The following is a 23,239-nucleotide window of genomic DNA, read 5'->3' as shown; positions in this document are numbered from 1 at the left end:
TATAGGTTGTATAGGTGTCAAGTGGCTTATTGTGGAAATAATTAGTTTACCCCACGGGCGGGTACTCATCTAAATGGTCATTTAGACCCCGAGGCGCGTTGTCGTATCACGTTTTGAGCGCGAACCTAGTCCGGTTTCAGAAATTAATCATTGTGATTATTGGAGTTCCTATCTTAATGTTGGTTAGTACAACTAGATCCTAGGGCGATAGACACCGAGGTCAGTATCGTAGAACCTGATGGGAACATGATTGAAGTCAGAATCTAATACATGAGTGAGTGAGTGAGTGAGTTTAGTTTTACGTCGCACTTAGCAATATTCCAGCTATATGGCGACGGTCTGTAAATAATCGAGTCTGGACCAGACAATCCAGTGATCAACAACATGAGCATCAATCTGCGCAATGGGGAACCGATGACATGTGTCAACCAAGTCAGCGAGCCTGACCACCCGATCCCGTTAGTCGCCTCTTACGACAAGCATAGTCACCTTTTATGGCAAGCATGGGTTGCTGAAGGCCTATTCTACCCCGGGACCTTCACGGGTCAATCTAATACATGAAATCATCAGGTTCACACATGACTGGTTATACAACATACTGGCGTCGTTTATGTGTATGCTTGAACAATGTCGTTGCATTTAAACGGACGCAATCCCTGTGAAATTTCACATCATTCATAAAACATGTGATGCGCATGGGAACATGAAAGCGCAACACTGAGCACACGTTTGAAAATATCACCGAGACGGTATGTCAGCAAACTGCGGTACGATGTCCCTAGCTGTGCACCTCTGTTTGGACAGTCCAAACTGTATTTTTCTAGACTGTGGTACCGTTTAAAAGTGTATATTTCTCAGCTATGGGTTTTAATACCACTGGAGTTTGTGCTTTGATGTGGGAGTGACGGGCTTAAACACGAAATATCGTACCATTGTCTGCACTAAGCAAAACCTTGTTGTCTTGTTTTCTGTAGCGATTTGAACTGTGCAATGACAGGAAAGCGAATTTTCACATCTATTGTTAAAAATCCGTTCTGCGAAACACATCCGAAAGAAAAGGGCCCCGAGAACACTGTGACCCTAACGGTTTAGCATCGTCAGGAAAGACTCGGATGGGCGAGCTACCATCAGGGATGGGCTGTGCACCAGTGGCGTGTATGCAGACGAATAAAGTATTTATTTGTTCGCTATGTCCCTATGTAAGGGATGTAAGGCAATGGATCTATGTTGTTGTTGTTTAACGCCACACTAAGCAATATTTCAGCTTCATAGTGACGGTCTGTAATTAATCGAATCTGGACCAGATAATCCAGTGACCAACAACAAGAGCGTCCACCTCCGTATCTGGGATATGATATCATGTGTCAAACAAGGCGGCGAGCCAGACCACCCGAAGTCTTTTGTCGCCATTAAAGTCAAGCATGGTTTGCTATAGACCAATTCTAACCATTCCACGCACCCGGCCCCAAAACCCCCTCACTTCAAAATACCTGCAATCGTCCATGGCACATACAAGACTAAATTAGGTTATATATTGTGAATGGAAATCGCAGGAAATATCACGCCGGAAATGTTGGAACTGCAAGATGAAAACGCCAGACCACATCGCCTCCAGATCATAGTCCATTGTTTCTGACGAAAAAGCATACATGGAAGTTGGTCTGCCCCTAAGTCCCCCAGCTGAGCTTCTGCCTGATAGAGAGTGTATGCAAGACTCCATCACCCACCAACGTACGTGGCCCAGCTCGGGGTTACTCTTCAGGCGAAATGGTGAACAATACCCAGGGCAACCATTTCCATATTTACCAACAGTATTCAGTGTCGTCTAAATGTAAGACCCAAAAATGGTTGACAAACCCGATATTGATCTACACGTGTAATGGATTTTACAGACATTTATAGTTATTACCCCTTCATTTATCAATTCATCAGTTGCCTTGTTTCCTTGTCCGTAGTATATATTCAAGTAACCGGGACAAACCGTGAGAACCCCGGGAGTGTTGTCTTCACTTAAAGCAGGTGGACTTCCTTGAGCCTCCGCGTTCTTCTTGGTCTTGGTGTTCCGACTATGAAATGCACGCTCGGTGCAAGTACACAATCCAGACAGGACCTGATTTAGTATAATAAATTAATAATTTCATACTACTTGAGCACCTATATTTATCAAACATAGTTCTTATGAATAAGTGTATCTTTCTTCTATCTAACGGTACTAATCTGATAATGAAAGTCTACCACAGTACACGCACGCAAAACGAATACAGTATTATCAAGGTAGTGAATAATATCAATATCGTTGCTGATTTCGTCCATGACGCTGAGGTGGAAGACTAGATTTAGAAGCTTATGGTACAGACAGGTTCGAATCCCAGAAGCAACACACCTTTTCCATGAGGTATCACTGATCCCCTAAAATGGGCATTTATAAAAAGCAAAAGAGACCCGACAAAAACTGCTTTGTGAATGGTGAAATAAAGACGCTAAAGGTAGGTTTCACCGGTACTTCACAAACGTGCTTAAAACTTCAATTACAAATACACAAACCGAGGCACAACTAAAATGTCCATATCAAGTACAACACCATAGGATCACTAATTCCTGTTTGTTTCAACTCATGCAACCATCATACATGGGTGTGAACTTTCTTTTGTTGTTATCTCCCGTCCACGTGTTGAATAACATCACACATGTATGCATAGATCCCTGTAAGTGATTCATACAGGACCACCGGCTTCTCTAGTGTTCTAGATCTGTCAGGGCGAAAAAAGCTAACGTGACACATAAGAAATTAATGATGCCCATACTGAAGGGATGAATTAGCACCGCCTCCTGAACCCCTGCCATACAAATAAGACTCATATCTATATGCGCAAGGAGCATTGCTTACGTTAGAAATGTCCTCTGTTTTGCATATGAAGATAATTATTCACCGAGTCTTAATGGCGATTTTTATCACCTCCTGGAGATAAGGATTCCAATGCATGTAGCCGTGACGTCAAGAGGGCTATATAAGAGAGCCTGGCTGTCACACGAGATGCTAGGGGCATATTTACAAGAATACGAGACAAGAGTAAGGTCGGACATTTTGTGGATGTGCAAGGTATTCGTCCTGGCTTTGTCCCATTGAAATATTCTTTCATATTTGGGAAACAACCTCTTGACATGGACCTGGAAAAGGGCGGACTGTGTAGGACGGTTCTGAACTTAAACCATGATGCAAGTCAAGAAAAGGAATGCGAGATAGACAAGGCCAACCCTGTGACAGATATGGCAGCACCTTCTTCACCTTCAAGTCCAACACGGAGGAAGGGGCAAGTGGAGATGGATGCAAAAGTCCTCATATCTTTGAAGAATGACGAGAATGAGAATACTGAAGACCATGATTATGTTAATGTCCCTAAACCAGCCGTTAAAGCAGGACCGGGAGAAAACTCAGTTACCATCAACATCATAGGACCGGATTCGGAAGCCGGGGAAGTAATTGACGATGAGGGCGAGGAGAGTGATGTCGTCAAGGACAACGCCACCTCGGAAGAAAAAAATACAACCCATGAACGTAACCCGGCTCATCAAATCTATGAGAAAAACCTACGAACAGGGCGAACACATCCCAGAAAGATTTCGGTGTATTCACAAGGATCGGACCATAGCGGACATGCACCTTCTATCGTTCCTAGTCGGAAAGGTTCCACGGTTCTTATCGACGAACAGCCGGAGATTATCAGTATGCCTTCAAACTACCTGTCTGCCCCCGATGACAGAGCCTTCCCTCACGGTCCCGACAACAACTACTTGATGTCCCCGAGAATGTCCGTGTTTTCCATGTACAGCCAGGCTAGCAGGGGTAGTTTCCAATCCGACAGGACCTTCCGGGATCCGTACGAAGTTCTTCCCCATGCGGACCATTACAAGAACGTCACGAGCGCCTTCGACAACTTCCGACAACGACCGACACTCCAACAACTTCGCGAAGAACAGGTATGTTTTGAGATTACAAACAAAAATTAAGAAATGACGGATAGCTTGGAGGTTAAAGTGTTCTCCTGAATGGGTTTCGGGTTCTTTTCCTTCCACGTTTTTATGCAAGAGGCACCTAACTGGTGTACCGCCGTGACATTGTTTGAATATTTGCCAAAGCACCGTAAAACATACTCGTTTACCTTATGAAGGACGTTGCCGCTTTTGGTTTTTTTTTAGTAACCGATCCCTTTTAATAATTTGGCAAATTTAACGAATTTTCTGTACCAATTATAATGTCGGTATAAGTGTTGCTATGATGCGGCACGAGTCACAGTTATGATTTTTGTCATTCATATGAGGAAGATAGAACTGGAATTCAGCAACCCATCCATATCGTAAGAGGCGACTAACGGGATCGGCTTGTCGGGTTCGCTGACTTGATTGACACGTCATCGTATCTCATTTGCGTTGATCGATGTCCTTGCTGTTGAACACTGCTTGTTCCAGACTTGATTGTTTACAGACCGTCGCGATATAGCTGGAATTTTACTGAGAGCGGCGTTAAACAAACCCAAACTAACTGCTACTATTTCTCCAACAGATAGGTCATTAGGTATACATTAATTTGGTCGGCGAGTCACATATACATGTAGATGAATATTCAACCTCTGTACAGGTACACACCTGCCGAGGTGTGTGATGACAGTGCTTGACATGTGCGTGTAACCAGAATACCTGGAATTTTCAGGGAGTGAAATAATTAAGTCATGAAAGCGACAAACCGGTTCTCCTGTTAAGCCCAGGCTCGCCATCATAACCTCTTCCTTACGCATGGGGCGCGTCTATGGGATCATTCAAGTTCAAAGAAGCGCTCTTCTCATCCCAAACAAAAAGACAAAGAGATAGATGAACAAGATGTGAAACCAGTGATAATGTTGTAGTGTAGATCTTTGGGTTAAATATGTCAGTTTAATTGAACTGCATAACTCTCTAGTATTTTGGGATCGTGTGGGCCAGTAAATTTCTTGTCAGTAACTTGGTGGGCATGTTCACTCCTGGGACGTTACAGTGAATTCCAGAAAAAAACAAACCTTTTATCACTTCTAAACACCAGTTAGAGAAACTCATAAAAAGTTATTTCATGGTGCAAGCTTATGCGATCATATTTTATCTCCAAGTGCCATATATCGCAATTAGTTGTATGTAGCAGCGAATGTCCCTATTATATAAGGTAATATAGTCACTGTTTTTGGATGAGAGATGTTATAAATTATAGATTTCCGGGAACAGTAACTTGTATGTCACAAAGGAAAAGTTCTTATGGTATGTTTCCTTGACCCCTAACACGTGCTTTGGGAAAACAAATGGTTGACTTAACAACTTCCGTGATGCTTGATGTTTGGAGCTATTGTCTGTTCCTGCTAACCGACAGCTATTTCTGAATACCGAAAGTACATCTGCACCAAACTGAACCCACTTAGACCGGTTACTCATTCCACAAAGCAGGCCCAGTGCCAGAGTATATTTACAAGTATACTGTTATGACAGGCGAATACTATAGCCGAATGTTTACCATAAAGGGTCTAGAATTTCGAAGCTCTCTTAGCGCTAAGATAGTTGTAAGTTCCATACATTAACTATCGTTGCGTAAAGAGAGTTTTGAAAATCTAGGCCCTGGTCCGAGCCTCAGTCCGATCCTCATATACAAAGTAGCATATGCATTGCAATAACCTGCAAAGATAACAAGACTATGCTAATATAACTGATGAATTATTAAACATAACAGTCACTGTACAATTTACTGACACACTATGCGTTATGACCTAAACTTATCTTTTAAGAGTAAAAATAAAAATATGGATACTGCTCCTGGAATAACCTACCTAACAGAGACTGTATAAAGGCTAACAGCTTGCTATAGTCTTCTCACCAGACGATTGCGTCATTTGAAACGAGATGTCGTTTGTCAAGATTTACTACTTTGCTAGGTTGCTTGCTCGTGAAGTCCTCAATGGTAGGTGTGCTTTGAGTGTGTCATCGAACTGGCTTAAAATGAGCTAGGGGACCGGGTTGGCTCAAATAGCAAATATACGAGTTTATTAATAGGACCCTGTTTCATATATACGCCGTCGAAAAATAGAATGTTGGATTTAACTTATACGCAACAAACATTGTGAAAATGTCGGTTCCGAATGCATTCCCGTGCTTTAATTACTCAACAAAATGATGTTTATCTGCTAATTAAACATTTCCTTAACACTGCAAACGATGCCAAAAACATACAATGACAGGAGTATAAATGTCTCACATTAAAAAAAAACTAGCCATCACCAATCTGGCTATTTTCTGTTGACCAGCAGTTACATACGCCCCTAATGATACACACCCAGCCGATTGCTGCCGACGACGTGGAATTTTGTTTATGCAATCAACCGCTGGTTTGTATGTGATTCCATATCTTCAGTACAACCACTGTATTCCTAAAACCCACATAAAGTGAGTTTTAGATATTCAAATGTATTCTACTTTCAGTCACCCATCCCCTTAGGCGAGGACCTCCCTGACAGTGATGAGGACGACTCGGGGGGTATTAAGACGAAGGCGGAAGTCAAGCCACGCCCAGCCGCCAAATTAGGATGGATCCAGGGAGTCTTGGTATGTTGATGGTGGTAGGCACCGAATGATGTGATCAGTGTCAAACAATATTTGAACCGGTCAATGTAGTTTTTAAAAAGCATTTAGAGGTTGGACGAACATGAATACTTCTTATGTCATTTTTGCATAAAATCTAACGTGACATTACAAACACAGAAATTGTAAAAGAGGATCATCGCGTTGTACAATTAACTATATGTGTACAGTCGACTTCAAACGATCATTACGGTCATCAATACACAAATTCATTTTGAAACTTTCGGGGTAAATGTCTTCTCCAACTGATCTGGATCTACAGCTCACATCGTGGTAAAACTCACTGTAACAAACTTATATCCACTGATCACATACGGGGCCTTTAGGGGTGGCCTTGAGGTTAAAGCATCCGCTCATTACAACGAAGACCCGGTTTCGTTTCCCAACATGGGTACAGTGTGTGAAGAACACTGGAATATTGCTAACAGCGGTGTAAAACTAAACGCACTCGTTTACCATTACGTTTACAAAAGATGCGACACAATTCATTCCATTTTCACTAGACACCTCTTGTGAAAGAGGAACCTATCGCACGATTCCGACTAGGCCATAAGTATGTGTGTATGAATCACTATCAATTTCATAATAATAATCACTATCAATAATACCATAATTGTTAGCGAAACCATTCACTGATTCAGAGACAAAGGCATTTCGAATACGTAGTCCCGTGTTGTTGTAGGTCAGGTGCCTGTTAAACATCTTTGGGGTGATGTTGTTCCTTCGCCTCACTTGGATCACGGGGAGGTCAGGGATCGGGTTCGCATCCGTCATCATCCTGCTGTCAGCTTTCGTCACCTCCATCACAACTATGTCCATGGCCGCCATCTGCACCAATGGAGAGGTCAGGGGAGGTAACTCACAAATATGCCAATGTTAACACCCGTTAGTTGCCCTTGCCATGTGCAACATGATCCCTGGCACACCGATTAGAAGACTTGTCACAGTTGTTATGATCATACATGCGCAATGGACAAATGTTCACCAACTGTTTCCAACTGTTTGTCGCAAATAATATCTTAGATTATCTCAGACGTTCTTGAAGGTAATAACTAACCTTGTGTCAGACGTAGCCATAGGTAACATCTGTGTGTGTGAGAGACATTTTAAAGATGATGCCGTGTTTGACTTTTAGGTATTCAATTTAACTGTTTGCATTACTCAGTCACCTTATATAATACAGTAAACCTACGTCATAACGAACTCGACACTAGACTAATGTTTAGTCTCTAATATATAATTTTGATAGTAACACACTTACCTATAGAAGTTGAAAATGCGCCTCAGAGAGACCAGAGAATCTGAGACTTGCTTAATCCGAGGCTTCAGTATTGGTTGGCAGTAGGGAAAATAATGTGGTTCAGGGACTGTGAGACAGTCTAACTCAACACATACGCTAGTCTTAGACCGTTTTAACCCTTTTACGCCATATGCATTTCGATTATAGCGAGCAACTAGTTATCTGTCTCGTCTTCGTTATAAGCGTGTTCTTTATAAACGGAGTTTAGAATATGTTGAACGTCCTTTCTGTAAGGCAGACAGAATTTGAAAAACTGTCAGTTTAAGCAAACGTATCTTTCTAGGACTTGTTTATGTTTCATATCCTGTTGTTTTTCATATACAGCATCTTTCAGATCTATCAGAGATGGCTATATCTTTGTTTTGCTTGCCATGTCCCAGGGGGCGCCTACTACATGATATCCCGCAGTCTGGGGCCTGAGTTCGGGGGAGCTATAGGGATAGTCTTCTCTCTGGCAAACGCCGTGGCAGCTGCCATGTACGTGGTGGGGTTCGCTGAAACTGTCCGTGATCTGATGTGGGTGAGTTTGGCCACTCTGATAGTGTATTTGCAGTGATCATCGTGGGGACTGAGTTTAACGTCACTTTCCTAACGTCAGGAAATTGCAGGAAGCAAAGCAAACGTGTTGAAGATCTACGTCTTTGCCACGTTGGTGGGACGTACGATCATTGATTCGATTCTGACAAATAATGGTAGCAATTCTGGAAATCGAACCAACTGTCACTGTGTCCCTAAATGCATTGCGAAACTGACTGCTTCTGTTACTCCTGTCCTGAGTATATGTGAAGGACCTGTTCGTAGGTATACATGCATGTATTTAATGTGTGGAAGCATACTTCACCCGATGACTTCTTGCAGGAATACGGAACGTTCATAACAGGTGACTCAATCAACGAGGTTCGCATCATTGGCGTGGCCACGTCATTCCTTATTCTGGGTATCGTGCTGATTGGGCTGGACTTCGAATCAAAGGTAAATTTGTAATTGACAATCCGCATCACTGTAACGATCACGGGGTAGGAGGGAGCATATTTTGTGAAACACAAAAAACCCTATTCATATTTGCTCTCGGTATGATAGAACGGAATATACCGAGTGGATCTGAATGACTTCTTTCCCTTCAGGCTCAGTTGGTGCTCCTGGTGGTGCTGATGGCAGCCATTGTCAACTTCTTCGTGGGCACCTTCCTCCCCGCCACACCAGAGAGACAGGCCACGGGATTCGTCGGCTACTCGGGTAACTTGACCCCAATCGGAACATCATACTGATACTACAGTCACCTCAACTCCACGTTAAATATATCTGATGTCAATAGAACGTGTTTATATGTTAAGATCACTAATATCATAGTAACATACTTACAATATTACATGCCAACCTATTCAATTGTGAGTCCTTTCTACATAACACCCATTCGTCACTTTTTTATACTTGGACATTTTGAACATTTATAGGCAAGTTATTGATGGAGAACTTTGGGCCTGACTTCCGGGAAACAAGTTTCTTTCAAGTATTTGCCATCTTCTTCCCAGCCGCTACTGGGATACTGGCGGGCGCCAACATATCTGGCGACCTGAAGGTTGGTGAAATATTGCTTTTAAACACAGGCCTGCTCTCTTTTGTATTCAACAGGGTTTTCTGAATTGGAGTCCAGTATTAGGTTCTATACACACACGTTTTAGAGAACGTGAATAACCTTTTAACAGCAGTTATCTTAAATTGACACAATTCACTATTTGTTACGAGGGAGGAGTACAGAGAAAGGGTCAGCCAGGTGTGCGAGAAATGATAAAGACAGTACAGTACAGGTTAATGAAAAATAACTTTCTCAGCACTTATGCGCGTGTTTCTCGAATACCTGGCTGCCCTTTCTCTGCACTCCTCCCTCGTAACAAACAGTGAACTGTGTGAATATTTTAATGATAGATTGTGAAACAACTTAATTTTTTAGGACAAAAATTCTGCAAAATCCTGCAGAGTTGCATTGGGGATGTTCAATTCATCTGTCCGCTTTTGAGCCAAACGGACTATAATAGAGCACATTGATCACCCATACAGAATCCCTCCACTGCTATTCCCCGAGGAACCTTTCTGGCTATATTCCTGACAACTGTGATATACCTCGGCATCGTGTGGGCGTGTGGTAGCTGTCTCCTCAGGGACGCGGTTGGCTTCTCCGTGCTGGAGGCGGCATCCGGCAACATCAGCGATGTGACTCTCACCATCGCCAACGTCACTCAATGTGGAAACACCACGTGCAAATATGGACTCCAAAACGACAACGGGGTATGGCAAAGAACACTATTTTTTAGAAACCAGTTTAAAGAACATAGATTGAGACATGGACTGTGAGACCAAGTTCACGGTGTTATGATTCCACTGTTGTGATAACAAAACCTTATCAACAGCTTGCTGAACCCGTATTTGTTCTTTACCGCCATATGCAGTATTGCAGCTATATGGCTACATAAACAGTCTAGGATGGACCAGACGATCCAGTGATTGACATCAGGGTCGTCGATCCACGCATTTTGGGATGTGATGACATTACATGTCATCGAGGCGACCCACGATCCCGTTGGTCTCCTCCACTGACAAGCAAGGGTTACTGAAGAAACTGGATATTTTCATGAATCGCATGTCACTAATTAAACGCTCAGTAGGCATTACCCCACGGGGGAATTCATTCACGATATCGGGTACCCATTCACTGCTCTCTGAAGACAACATCTCTCTGCCGAGGGTTACATCTATGCTAGGTGTTACCATCTAACATATTTTTCTTTCCCCAACCAGGCAGTTGGCATCGCGTCTGCCTTCAAACCCCTAATCCTGGCCGGGATCTTCTCTGCAACCTTGTCCTCGGCGCTAGCAAGTATTGTCAGTGCCCCTAAAGTTTTCCAGGTGAGTATCTTCCACGTCAATGCGTAATGTAATCTAGACATTCGCTGTTTCTTCTTTGCGAACACGGATCCTTCTTAACTGTAGTTTTTCAATTCATTTACCAATAGGGCTTAGTTGTTCGAAGCTCGAACGCTAAGATAGTCGTATGTTAAATTTGATGAATGGAACTTATGGCTATTTTAGCGCTGAGAGACCTTTGAAAATCCAGGCCCAGGATCTTATCCCTGTTGCCGCTGCTACGAATGTCATGGACGATCTTCATAGCGTTACGATCTCTTTGTGGTTCGTAACCCTGTCCGCCATTAATTTCCGGTTTGTCATATGTCTCTAATCTCTTTGTGCCGACCTTGCAGGCACTCGGCAAAGACGGTCTGTTTCCGTTCATTGGTTATTTTGCCAAAGGTTTCGGCAAATCTGGAGAACCAAAGCGAGGCTACTTCTTGACCTTTGGCATCTGTATAGCAATGACATGCGTGGGTAAGTAACAACTGACAATGAATGTTGTAAACGGATTCTAGGAGTAACACCAATGAATTGTTTGACAGATAGTATCATGATTTATAAGAATTTGTACATTTTGTGATCTTAATTGTGTAAAAGATGAATATCATTTCCTCTTAATTCTTCCCCATTCTATCGGGAGTTATGAAAAACAAATGTCCCAACATATTATTATGAATATCCTGATTGCTAATGAGTACTGATGACAATGTCCTTATCCGTAAGTTGTCAACCTTTATCTACCAGGCATTGTCTCTACGAAATAAACATAGTAACCTACAGAAAGTATTTATTTATATTGTAATTTGATGTGATATGGTTTGATGTGGTGCGATATGACATGGTATGGTATGGTATGGTATGGTATGGTATGGTATGATGTGGTATATGATATGATATAATATATGATATTATATGGTCTGATATTACGCATACTATCGTATGGTATGATGTGATATATAGCATGATATGGTATAGTATGATATGATATATGGTGTGATATGATACGATATGGTGTGGTGTGATATGATACATGATGTGATATGATGTAATATGGGGTCTTATGATATGCTGTGATACAACACAGTATGCGTATGTGACGTGACTATATTTCTCCTTTCTATGATATGAATGAAGATTGATTGATTGATGATTCAAACTTGATTAAAACTACCCTGTGGTTTTGAACATTATTTAGACTGCAGACAGGGTAACGATACGTTTTGTTGCGATACCATATATTGAAACTCGACTCTGGAGAGAACTTAGTGTCAGGGATAAGACGAGAGATATTTTCAATATTTTTAATCTGAAGTGTTTTCGTTAATTTGATGTAATCAGCAGGCTCATTGATTGTAGTACGACAGTCATCTATTATTTGACATCAGTGTAGAAACGAAACCACTGAGGATGCCGTGATACACTGACGCTGGTTGTTCCGTCCTTGACTGGAATGCTGCGTGAATGTTTCAGGCGCCCTGGACATCATTGCTCCAATCATTTCGAACTTCTTCCTCATGGCGTATGCTCTCATCAACTTCTCCTGTTTTGATGCCTCCTTTGCCAACTCCCCAGGTAAGTAATAGCTACTTCTCGTTTCGAAACCTTATTCGTCTACTTACCTGTTACGTTCTAGCAACGTCTCTTGTTTTCTCGTATTTTCGTTTACTCCCCTGATAATCTATGTAGACTTCAGCCAGACAGACGATACGACCACGTTTTGTTCGGTTTATGGTTTATTTCTATGTACAAAGCTAATGTGGTGTTACTTGGGATAGATTCATAAGCTGTTAAAGAGAAGAGCCTAGTTACATCGTTAGTTCCCCATTTGCCAGTGTCGTGTTCATGCCTGTTGATGCTCCTGTGTGCAGGGTTCCGGCCCGCCTACAAGCTGTACAACAAGTGGGTGAGCCTTCTAGGAGCTCTTCTCTGTCTGGCTGTCATGTTTCTTATCAACTGGTGGGCAGCCCTCGTTACATTCGTCGTCATAACAGCGTTGTACCTGTTTCTCAAGCACAGAAAACCAGGTGACGTATTGTTACCCTAATAAGTGAGTAAGTGAATGCTTATTGTTGCTGTAATCAACAAAAATCACCGTTAGTTAGATCTCTAAATATCACACCTTTCAAACCAATGGTTGATACAAGAGTGGTAGTCCAGTATTCCAGATCTTTAAAGGACTGTATTTTTTATGTTGGTGAGAAAGTCTTAATTCACAACTTGGTAAAATTGGTATTAATGTAGCTGACACTGCCATAAACATAATCTGGGCGAATGGGAAGTCTAACTACTACAACAGGTTTCTGTTGGTCAAACTGCTCCAGTCTAGACGAAGGGCCCACCCAATTCGTGATGATTGCAGATAGGTCTAGTTTCATACCACTCATGGTGTACTTTCTTTTTACAGATGTGAACTGGGGCTCTTCAACACAAGCGCACGCGTACAAGGACGCTTTACAGGGCACACTGAAACTAGCTGATACGGACGAACATGTTAAAAACTATCGGTAATCACACTCACAATGTCTACTGTATATACTGGACAAACAATAGATGCAATTATTCATTTACATACTGATAAAATATCAGTCCAAAAATGCCATTATCCCTAACTTATTTTGTCCAGTATATATGCCAATGTGGCAAGATGACATTAACACATTAGACGCAGGATGAGGTTATCTTGAAGTTACCGTGCTATTGAAATTAGATACAACAATAAATAGTCGACAGCTCACTGTATATGTGTGTACCATAATAGATGATTACATGTTTCCTGAAAATGATCACATTATCTCTCAGTCATATGGACGATAGAACCAAGACAGGGACGGGTATATAATACCCAGATGTGTATAACTTGGCCAGCCAAAATATTTTGAACGGACGATCGATACTGGCTGAGTGGTACGAAATTGGATCTATGTCCCGTAATAGGCCACTAGCTATCTCTCGCTACAAATAAATTTAGCTGCCATATTGCTTGTGCGGCTTAAAGCAACATTCATTCTGCTAACTTGGCAGTGTCTTTTAAGCATTATGCAATCATATCACACACCTGCTTGAAAATAGATACATTTTGAACTTTGTATGTTTTGGAATGAGATAAAAGGTCACATGGCACGTTCCATATTACACCCCAGTATAATATAACCTCTATGTATTTTATGGCATATATGGCTAGTGAACGCCTGTACTTCAGTCCTCAGATCCTGGTGCTCAGCGGTTACCCCAGGAACAGACCAGCCCTGGTCGACTTTGTGTCCACCATTACACAAAAACAGTCCCTCCTGATCTGTGCGCACGTGCTACTGGTCAGTGCTGACCTATGACAACGATTACATGTACCCATATAGACATCGCCTATAGATGTGGAGGAAGTAGAGTAGTGAAATCTTTGTTTTGTAAGACTGGCATCTATTTTACCCCACCCCTCCATAACAGAAAATACACCCAGTCCGTCAGTGTTAATCTTTCTAAACAGATTTGATCTCATCCTTCACACCACATATAAAGATATTTTTGTTTTCGGTTTGTATTGAATAGTATTCAAGTAATATGTATTAGGTGTAATACGGTACCGGTTTTGAGATGAATTTGAAAAATGTCGTGTTTGATATAATTCTATTATAAAATATTTGCAGTTTGTGAGTTCTTGCAAAGCTAAAAGAACATATTTATGAGACTGAAGATATTAAATTCATTTTTTACGCTAACAGGGTGATCTGAGTGATCACGTTACACACATCCGATCCACGGCTGCCTACAAGTGGTTCAGTAACAGAAACCTTCGCGCCTTCTACACAAACATCGCAGCCCCCAATCTGAGGATCGGCATCCAGGCAATATTACAGGTATGTTTTCCTTCAGTGACAGTCACAGGATGTACCTGAAAATGCAGTCTCCTCGCTTTCACCTCTGCATATTTTATACATGGTGGAGTTTACTTAATCAGCCTGGCTAAACGATCATTTATACAGGGCGTAAGAACTGGGCCAGGTTCACTAACGACTATGATTTTACCTCTCTCTCTCTCTCAATGTATGATAGAATATCCCCTACTTTTAAAATGGTATACGTAGGCGTTACTGTTGACGAAGTCGAATAACAAGATCGGGTAATATGGCCCAATTTGGTTAATCCATGCATCGAATCACAATTCCGCAGATTTAAGTCATAATGTCAATCACCGGATCGTTAGTGTATAATCGACTGTATATACCCGCAGCCATACAGCTTAGAAGTTGTGGCATGCGACTATAACCAACGAAGACCATACAGTGTATTAAATGATTTCAAATACTGCATTTCCAGACTTCGGGTGTAGGCAAGTTGCGACCGAACACCATCGTCCTCGGGTACAAGGGGGACTGGCAGGTGGACGACCCCAGGGTGGTCTTCAACTACTTCTGTGTTCTGCAGTAGGTTGACATGCCGATCTGTATGTCTGTCATTTCCAGCTTCGCAACTGATTGTTTTGAGCCTGACATATTCCCACTGTCACCATATATTAGTACTAGCATGCATTTTGTTGAGTCATCTATCCCATTTTGGCATTCCCTTGACTAGCTGTTAACTGACTTCAACACGGCTGCTAGGCAACAGACAAACCTGAGTTTTAGCTGTTATCAAGTCTATCCAGAGGATTAATCCCAAAAGAATGGTGCGTGCTATTTGGGCGGTGGCTGCCCCAACAGTGAAGAGCACCTGCTGTGAACGACCCTTTACCAGTACAAAACAAGGACAACACTGATGCCGTTCATAGTATGATACTAAACAACATATTACAAGCAAGGAACTGACCACAGACTTTTCGTATGCGTCAGCAGAAAAACGCTTTCGTGAACAATAACAACTAGATTGGTGAAATGAATAGACGACGCCCTAGTGACCAGGTACAAACAGCAAACCAGAATATGCTCAGTTTATGTTGCTGACAGGTCATTAGTCCCGAAATGATCCAAAAGGTCAAGAGACCAAAGAAGAATGGCTTGAGTGGCACACTCACTGAGGCCAACACCTGAAATCTAATAGATGTGCAAAACCTTTATCGTCGCTAGCCTTTCACACAACAAAAGAATAAAAATATAATAAAACACTGTCAAGAACAACATCGAACGGTGAACTCACAGAAAAGCCTTTATATTTCTGAAATATTGCTAAAGGCAGTTGCATCTCACAATAAAGGCATCATATCCGAGTACCTATATGTATCAATTTTATACCAACGTTGATGCGTTACGTAACAACAATCCTTATATCCGAACTGCATTAAATGGACGGTGAAGTTACACCTTTTAACATTATTTCAGTTCTGTTAACTTAGTGTGGGAGGAAAGACCGATGTGATTCAGGGCCCCGTTTCACAAAACTCTCGTAAGCTTGAGATCTCGTAACTTTCCTCGTAGCATTTGCTCCTCCTATGTTACAGTATGCCAGGTACAAATGCTACGAGAAAAGTTACGAGATCTTAGGCTTACGAGAGTTTTGTGAAACGGGCCAAAGGTCAAGAAAGTGGCACAGCTAAGAGAAGCAACTCATTACCACAATAAGGTCGTCCTGAACCACAAAGTCACCCATGTTCCCATGTGAGTCAGGATGAATTTTGTGACTTCTTTCCTCCAGATATTGTGTGAACATACCTGTGTTATATCCACAGCGACGCCTGTGATCTGCGATACGGGGTGGGGATACTACGGTCAGTGGAAGGGTTTGACATCCACAAAGTACCCGACGAACTTCTCTCCGCCACGGACGAGGATATCAGCGAATGGACGACTGCTGACTTCTCTGATGACGGTGGGTTGGATGAAGCTCATTACTTCATATTTGCCGTTCAGACATGCCGTTAACGTGTTGTGAGTTATCGTGGTGTCTTCGTTAACGTGTTTTCATTTAAATTTAATCTGGTAAGTAAAATGTGACATTTCTAGGTTATAACGAAGAAAGAAACACATAACCATATCTTGTTGGTGCCACGAGTAATAATTGATTCATATATAACATTGGTTACGACCCCGGTTGTGATAACATACTTTTAGGTTAATATTTTTAGGTTGAATAAGTTTAGGTTAACATAGATGAATTAATGTTACGTTCATGGCATTCGATAGCTGATGTAAACGTTGGAAACGGACTTTCTAATTGCAGAAATTCATGTGGATAAATCTGATGATGAAGAAAGTGATCAGGATGAGAAACATACAACAAGGCCCAACGTCACACCAGTACCAACCGTCGTCGTCGACGAAGTCTCCAATGGCATCCCACTTGAAAAACTCGCAAAGAAATTAGACGGAGAAATAAACGTAGGATTTAAACACGAAGACGACGGGTCCATTTCCGATGGAAGGGTAGATCAGAGCGTGTACGACCGGAAACGGGCCATGCTCACTAAAGGCATATCTGTCGACGACGAACGTCTTGGGAACAGATTCCGTCGGCGACAGGTCGGGACCATTGATGTCTGGTGGCTCTTTGATGACGGAGGTAATTTGAGTGATTGCAGGTCTTGTAATATTTAGGAGACATTATGCTTGTATATACAGTTCCTTCTTGATCTAAAACATTTTTCTTTCGAAATCATGAAGCATGCAAAGTAGCATCCTCGATGCCATGCGCGAATGTATGTATCGTATAGTTTATATAGACAAATTGCATGAATAAAAGCTTCTTTGTTTCGTGAATGTGACGTTTCTATACGGATTCATGTATCGTTGTCAAGCAGGAGTGTCTGTCTGTTGTGTGCTTTCCAAATTCTAAAATGGCACTCAAAGAACTTATCGTATAATTCTCAGGAAAAATCACTCTCACAATAGTTACTAAACACGGAGAATACCAGTCTGGTTTAAATGTCGAAACAGCTTCCTATATGTGTAAAATAGCGCTTAAAATAGAACTTTAAAGAAGGTGTAATGCACATACTCATGTTTGCCTGTGTTTCCAGGTCTCACCCTGCTCCTGCCCCAGATCCTGTCTACCCGGAAACAGTGGAGGGGTTGCAAACTCCGGGTGTTCTGTGCCGGAACGAAGCGAGACAACATGGAAGAAGACCATCGCAGGTAGGCGAACCAGGTTTCCAGAAAGACATGGAAATCAGTAGACTATTTCTTCCCATTTTACCAGTAGACTGGACTGGTAAAGAAATTAGAAAGCAAATCATGAGCGTTCTCAACCGTTACTATACTGTCTTAACACAGCAAAGACCAATTTAACCGTGATACACGGCGATCAGCTACACCAACATCAATACTTTCTTGTTCCTTTCATTTGTTCGCCACTATCAAACATGGAACTATACTTTCTTACTTCTGCTGTCAAAAGAAAGCATTTAATGCCTTCATTAATACATCAAACTTTAGTCATTCAGGTTTAGTTAAGTTAACATATAGCTCAGAGAAATGATATGAAAAACAGTTTTAGAAACACAACCCCACTCACACACACTGATTCTCGGGAGTCGAACTGATGTGAACACGACATGTTTGAAATGAGCAAGAGAATGAAGGAATATGTTGGTGTCTTTTATGAGGGGAAATATGAATATTTTGGAAAAAATCCAGTACGAAAAGACCCAGACGTGTGGTAGGTTTACTAAAGATGATTTAGAAAAGCAGTGATCGGATTTAGACATTGACCCATTGGATGAGTATGAGCTTCGCATCGTTGAGATGACGTTTCCGTCAGCATTAACCTCATACTTGTGGGTGTCGACAGTGATACACGTCAACATCCAACAACACTGACACCGTGTCTTAAAACCGATGCGGGTAGATAACCGAACTTATTTACAACATGGTTATTTAACCCATATTTTCCTGCATGCAGGATGGCGTCTCTACTCAGTAAATTCCGCATTGACTACTCCCAGATCACTGTGATACCAGACATAAAGAAAAAGCCAAAGAGGGCGAGGTAAGCACAGATGGCACCTTCATTGTTGCATGGAGAACATGAACTCCACTTTGCTGTAAGATTTGACTAAAGACATCAGGGTCCTAACTTTAAAATTGAAAGCAGGAACATCTTGGGTTTGTCAGTTCAACGCTGCACTGGAGAATAATCTCGGTAAGAAGAATTTGCGTAAACAAAAAAATTTCGACCGCATTTGATTACGTATTTACTAGTTGACGTCATTTTAGCTTGAATATTGGTTACTATGCCCTGACACATCGTAAACCTCACTTCCGGTGAACCAATGCTTTCAGCTACAAAAACCTGAACATATCTCAGTATTATTTGAAGAAGTTAGTGAACGAAAAGGATGCATATGCTTTGTTCCAGCTACAAAGAATTCGAGTCCATGATCTACAGGTGGCGGTTGCGCCCTGGAGAATCTCAAACAGACCTGCCCTGGAAAATAACTGACTCAGATCTCAGAGCGCAAAAACATAAGGTAACATAATTGAGTAATCACCTGCCATCATCCCAGGTCATAAATATACGCCTGCTTCTTGAAAACTCTTGATACATCGAGGAGATGTGTTTGAAACAAGTTTGATAAAACGTTTGATGTGACAAGAATAACGCCCTTCGTATGTCATGGAACTTCCAGATATACTTCTCTATCATAGTCATATAGGAAATGACGGTACAATACAACATTACATCGGCAATCTCCACCCATTTACAAATACGTAAAGTGTCTTTTCTGTTCAAGGGACTGACCATATTTACAATGCATATTATGAGCATCACCTGCACAGAGTAGGTATATATGTTTTATTCGCAGTATGATTTTCAGTTTTAATGTTGAAGCCACGGCAGGTAGCGTGTTCCAGTGGTTAAACCGTTCACTCATCACGCGGAAGACCCGGTTCGATTCCCCAATGTGTAACACCCAATGTGTCACCGCTGAGCTGTTGCTAGAATGTTGCTTTTTAAAAGCGGCATAAAACCAAACTCAGTCACTCAAAACTACTATTCGGGTGAATGTTTCAGCGATATGAATACAGATTACGGACAAAATCTGGCCTGTGTTATAAGCAGCTGGTTACATCTATTTCACGAAAACTTTTCTCTTTTTTCCCTTCATATCACCGGACAATGAAACATGTTTAGAAACTGACCACTCTCTATTCCAGACCTACATGAAACTCCGTCTTAGAGAACTGTTGTTGGAGAACTCCACAGAAGCCGCTCTCATCGTCATGTAAGTATTGCTTTCCTTCACAGAGTTAGGTTTCTGCTTTCTCTGTAACACCCAGTCTTTTTTAACCCAGATTTCTTGAGACTCTTTCTCAGATGTCGTTTGATCAAACATTCCCATTCCCAAGCAAAGTTGTCAGAAAATGTTATGGTCGACTTGTGGATTTGACGCAGCACTGACCATAACTAATGTCTGATGCAATTTTCTGTTTTATCTTGCCCCACACATTATCGAATTTCTTTAAAATAACGATTGTCTAACCTTTGCAGGTGTTTATAACGGGTAGCACTGGTGGCGCTCAGACCATGCTCACCCGTTCGCCTCTTATCATCAGCTTATGTTCGAGGTTACCAAGCAAAGCAGATTGAAAAATACAATGTTACCATATTTCACGAATTCCAAGTATGTTAAAGGTGTATGTTTGACTGTTTCCAGGACGCTCCCCGTGTTGCGGAAGACGTCGTGCCCGGCAGGCTTGTACATGGCGTGGCTGGAGATTCTGACCAGCAACCTCCCACCCACATTACTACTTCGCGGAAACCAGGAGAGCGTTCTTACGTATTTCTCTTAGTGACTGCCGTCAATGTAGAACTTGCGATCCTCCACCACTGCCTTGGGTTCTTTTATAAAAACATTCAATGTTTCTCGTGAGCTTTTATTGGAGAGAGAAAGCACCGGGTGGTTTGTGACATTCTCTTGTGAGCATTAGGTGCTCTTTTGGGCAGTTGGCAGTACAAAGCTGTGAGCTTGAATCACAGATAATCCTTCATTATGATTCTTGGTTTGTTGTGGGTCACTTTCTGCTCGGTGAGTCCATATCAGTGAGAGTGTATATTTGCAACATTCCATCACTAGCGTCTCCCACAGCATTCTGGCCACCATTCCCCAGGGTGTTCCCATAAATTTGGACCAGTCCAGATGTATACCCTGGACATTATTGAGGATTCATTCTTGTTGGTATAAAAAACAACCCGATAGTGTCCGAACTGGTGATAAAGATCTTGCCCTGAAACAAGTTTCACACCTGGACATAGCCTTGTACAGTGTTTCTCCTGAAGTTTTGCGGTACAGCATCGCCTACTGATAGTCTGAACTCCTTACAGACATACAGTCACGGTTATCTTGTCTCAAAGACCACAGACAACATGTTAGAAACTGAGTCCAACTCAGCTGTAGTTTGCCTCAAATCAAGGCCTGAATTTTATCTGAAATAAAGCCTTGTTCTGAGCTCCTTAATCACTTTTGTAGATTTTGTAGATTTTTGTTTCGCAAGATTATTTGTAACTATATATTTTCAGAGAATTGTATTTATGGGACGAATAAAACCTGGCCATATTTTTTGCCGACTCACTTCTCTGATTTGTACTTCTTTGGTAGATATAATACCAAATGTGTCCATTCATTTGGCTCAGTAAGGTACACTTCACATGTATTGGGATTTCCCTGGTTTATACATCTTCAAAGGTCGTGTCTCCAGGTACTCAACTTGCAGACAGCTAATTCATGTGCAATGTCATGTTTCTGGAGTAAGATAAGATAAGATATGTCTTTATTGGCCAAAAGGAAATCTTTATTCTGCATTCTCACCTCGACTTCAGTTTCAGATGTGGCATATTAAAAATAGTTCCATATATAGCGTCATCTCCTTTTTCTTCTCCAGACATTAAATCCAGTAACTGACAACTACGTTACACTACATGTGACACAGAAGTACTAGCTAAATTTGCCTTCACTGTGAAACCAAAAGAGATGTCCTTTGCTCTTCCGTTAAAGATTACAAAACCCAAACTACTCACTACAGACAAACACTGCAGGGTCCAGCAAATTTACCACCAAATCCGTCTCAGTCATGAACTTCAACCATACACGTTTCTCCATTGAAGGACTTTCTTTATATTCACACAAAGCAACATGTGAATTATACCATGTGAATTCTCAGCTACACAAATCATATGCTTTTCATTTTTTCAAATCCAGATAAGTTTTACGCCGCACTCAACAATATGCCAGCTATATGGCGGCGATCTGTACAGTCTAGGGATCAAAAGCATGAACATCAATCTACCCAAGTGGGATACGAAGACATGCGTCAACCCAGTCAACGAGTCGGACCACCCGCCTCCTACGACAAGCATAGGTTACTGAAGATCAAGTCTAATCTGGATCTTCACGGGGTGCCCAGAAAAGAACCAAATGTAATTGTGTGGTGGTATCTGATTTTACTTCTATGAACATCACTTCTTTGATCGAAAGGGCATTTGTAACTAAACGCCTGGATCACAAATATCGGAAATATTCTATAAAAATCCTCTGTTAAGAGCAGTACATGGCATACCGACTAGATAACATCTATTTGAAAATTAGGTTTTGATATAGGACATCTGTGTATCATGGTGTCCACATCAATATTGACACTTTTTTTATCATCTTTTATTAATAAGAATCGTAATTTCTGTTCGGAATGGCAATATGTCAACCCACAAATGTTGCCTCAAAATTAAACTGTATCCCAACGATGGTAAAAACCCTCTTCTACCGAGGTACTCCCAGTCTATCAAGAGATGACGTTTCTCAACCAAGTATTGAAACATCACATCATACAAAGTAACATTTATGCCACCACAAAGGTTTGCTGTCAGAGCTAGTGTGTGATTAATTAGTGCCCTTGCCTGGTGGTTCGCTTGTCACGCCGAAGACCCGGGTTCGATTCCAGACATGAGCACAATGAGTAAAGCCCATTTCTGGTATCCCCCGCCGTGATATTGCTGGAATGTTGCCAAAAGCGGCGTAAAACAAAACTAAGCGATGTTCTGGTTATATGACAGCCTGTATGTCGTCAAGTCCAGATAGTTTTTGTGAATGAGAATCGATCTACTCCATATGACATTTTCAATTACCCATTTTAATTGAAATATTAATGTATAGCATAAACATTCTATTAGGTATCTCTTGATCGTACAATAACAGTAGCAGTGATGGAATGCAAACTACTCACTAAACAGGTCGATACAATAATAAGGAGAAAGGGAGACAACCATTACTGAAGACACAATGTTGATGACGCAATGAGGTCAGTAATGATGCACAAGGTTTAAGACTGAGCCAATGATCAGCACCACTTCAATTTCTTTTCTGTTTGAGTGATGGTGGTTTTTGAAACGGAATCCAACCAGAGAATTTGAAGAAGTTTTCAAACATACATTATGACTGTCCGCTTCAAACTCACGCAGAACTGA

General features: G+C 41.6%; 1 protein-coding gene across 1 annotated transcript; it reads left to right on the top strand.

Moving 5' to 3' along the window:
• Nucleotides 1-3,000: 3,000 nt before the first annotated feature.
• LOC137277625 (solute carrier family 12 member 3-like) lies at nt 3,001-21,341 on the top strand. The gene is made up of 23 exons (XM_067809443.1): nt 3,001-3,978; nt 6,493-6,615; nt 7,334-7,505; nt 8,332-8,471; nt 8,810-8,923; nt 9,076-9,187; nt 9,406-9,530; nt 10,010-10,237; nt 10,748-10,855; nt 11,209-11,332; nt 12,329-12,430; nt 12,727-12,882; nt 13,263-13,362; nt 14,058-14,169; nt 14,575-14,709; nt 15,170-15,276; nt 16,515-16,654; nt 17,006-17,344; nt 17,802-17,916; nt 18,683-18,769; nt 19,139-19,250; nt 19,939-20,006; nt 20,439-21,341. The coding sequence occupies exons 1-23, from the start codon at nt 3,163-3,165 to the stop codon at nt 20,572-20,574; spliced, it is 3,771 nt and encodes a 1,256-aa protein (XP_067665544.1). The 5' UTR covers nt 3,001-3,162; the 3' UTR covers nt 20,575-21,341.
• Nucleotides 21,342-23,239: the final 1,898 nt, after the last annotated feature.

Source organism: Haliotis asinina, chromosome 3, assembly GCF_037392515.1.
Source record: "Haliotis asinina isolate JCU_RB_2024 chromosome 3, JCU_Hal_asi_v2, whole genome shotgun sequence".
Classification (NCBI taxonomy): Eukaryota; Metazoa; Mollusca; class Gastropoda; order Lepetellida; family Haliotidae; genus Haliotis; species Haliotis asinina.
This window is presented reverse-complemented; position numbering and strand designations above follow the sequence as displayed.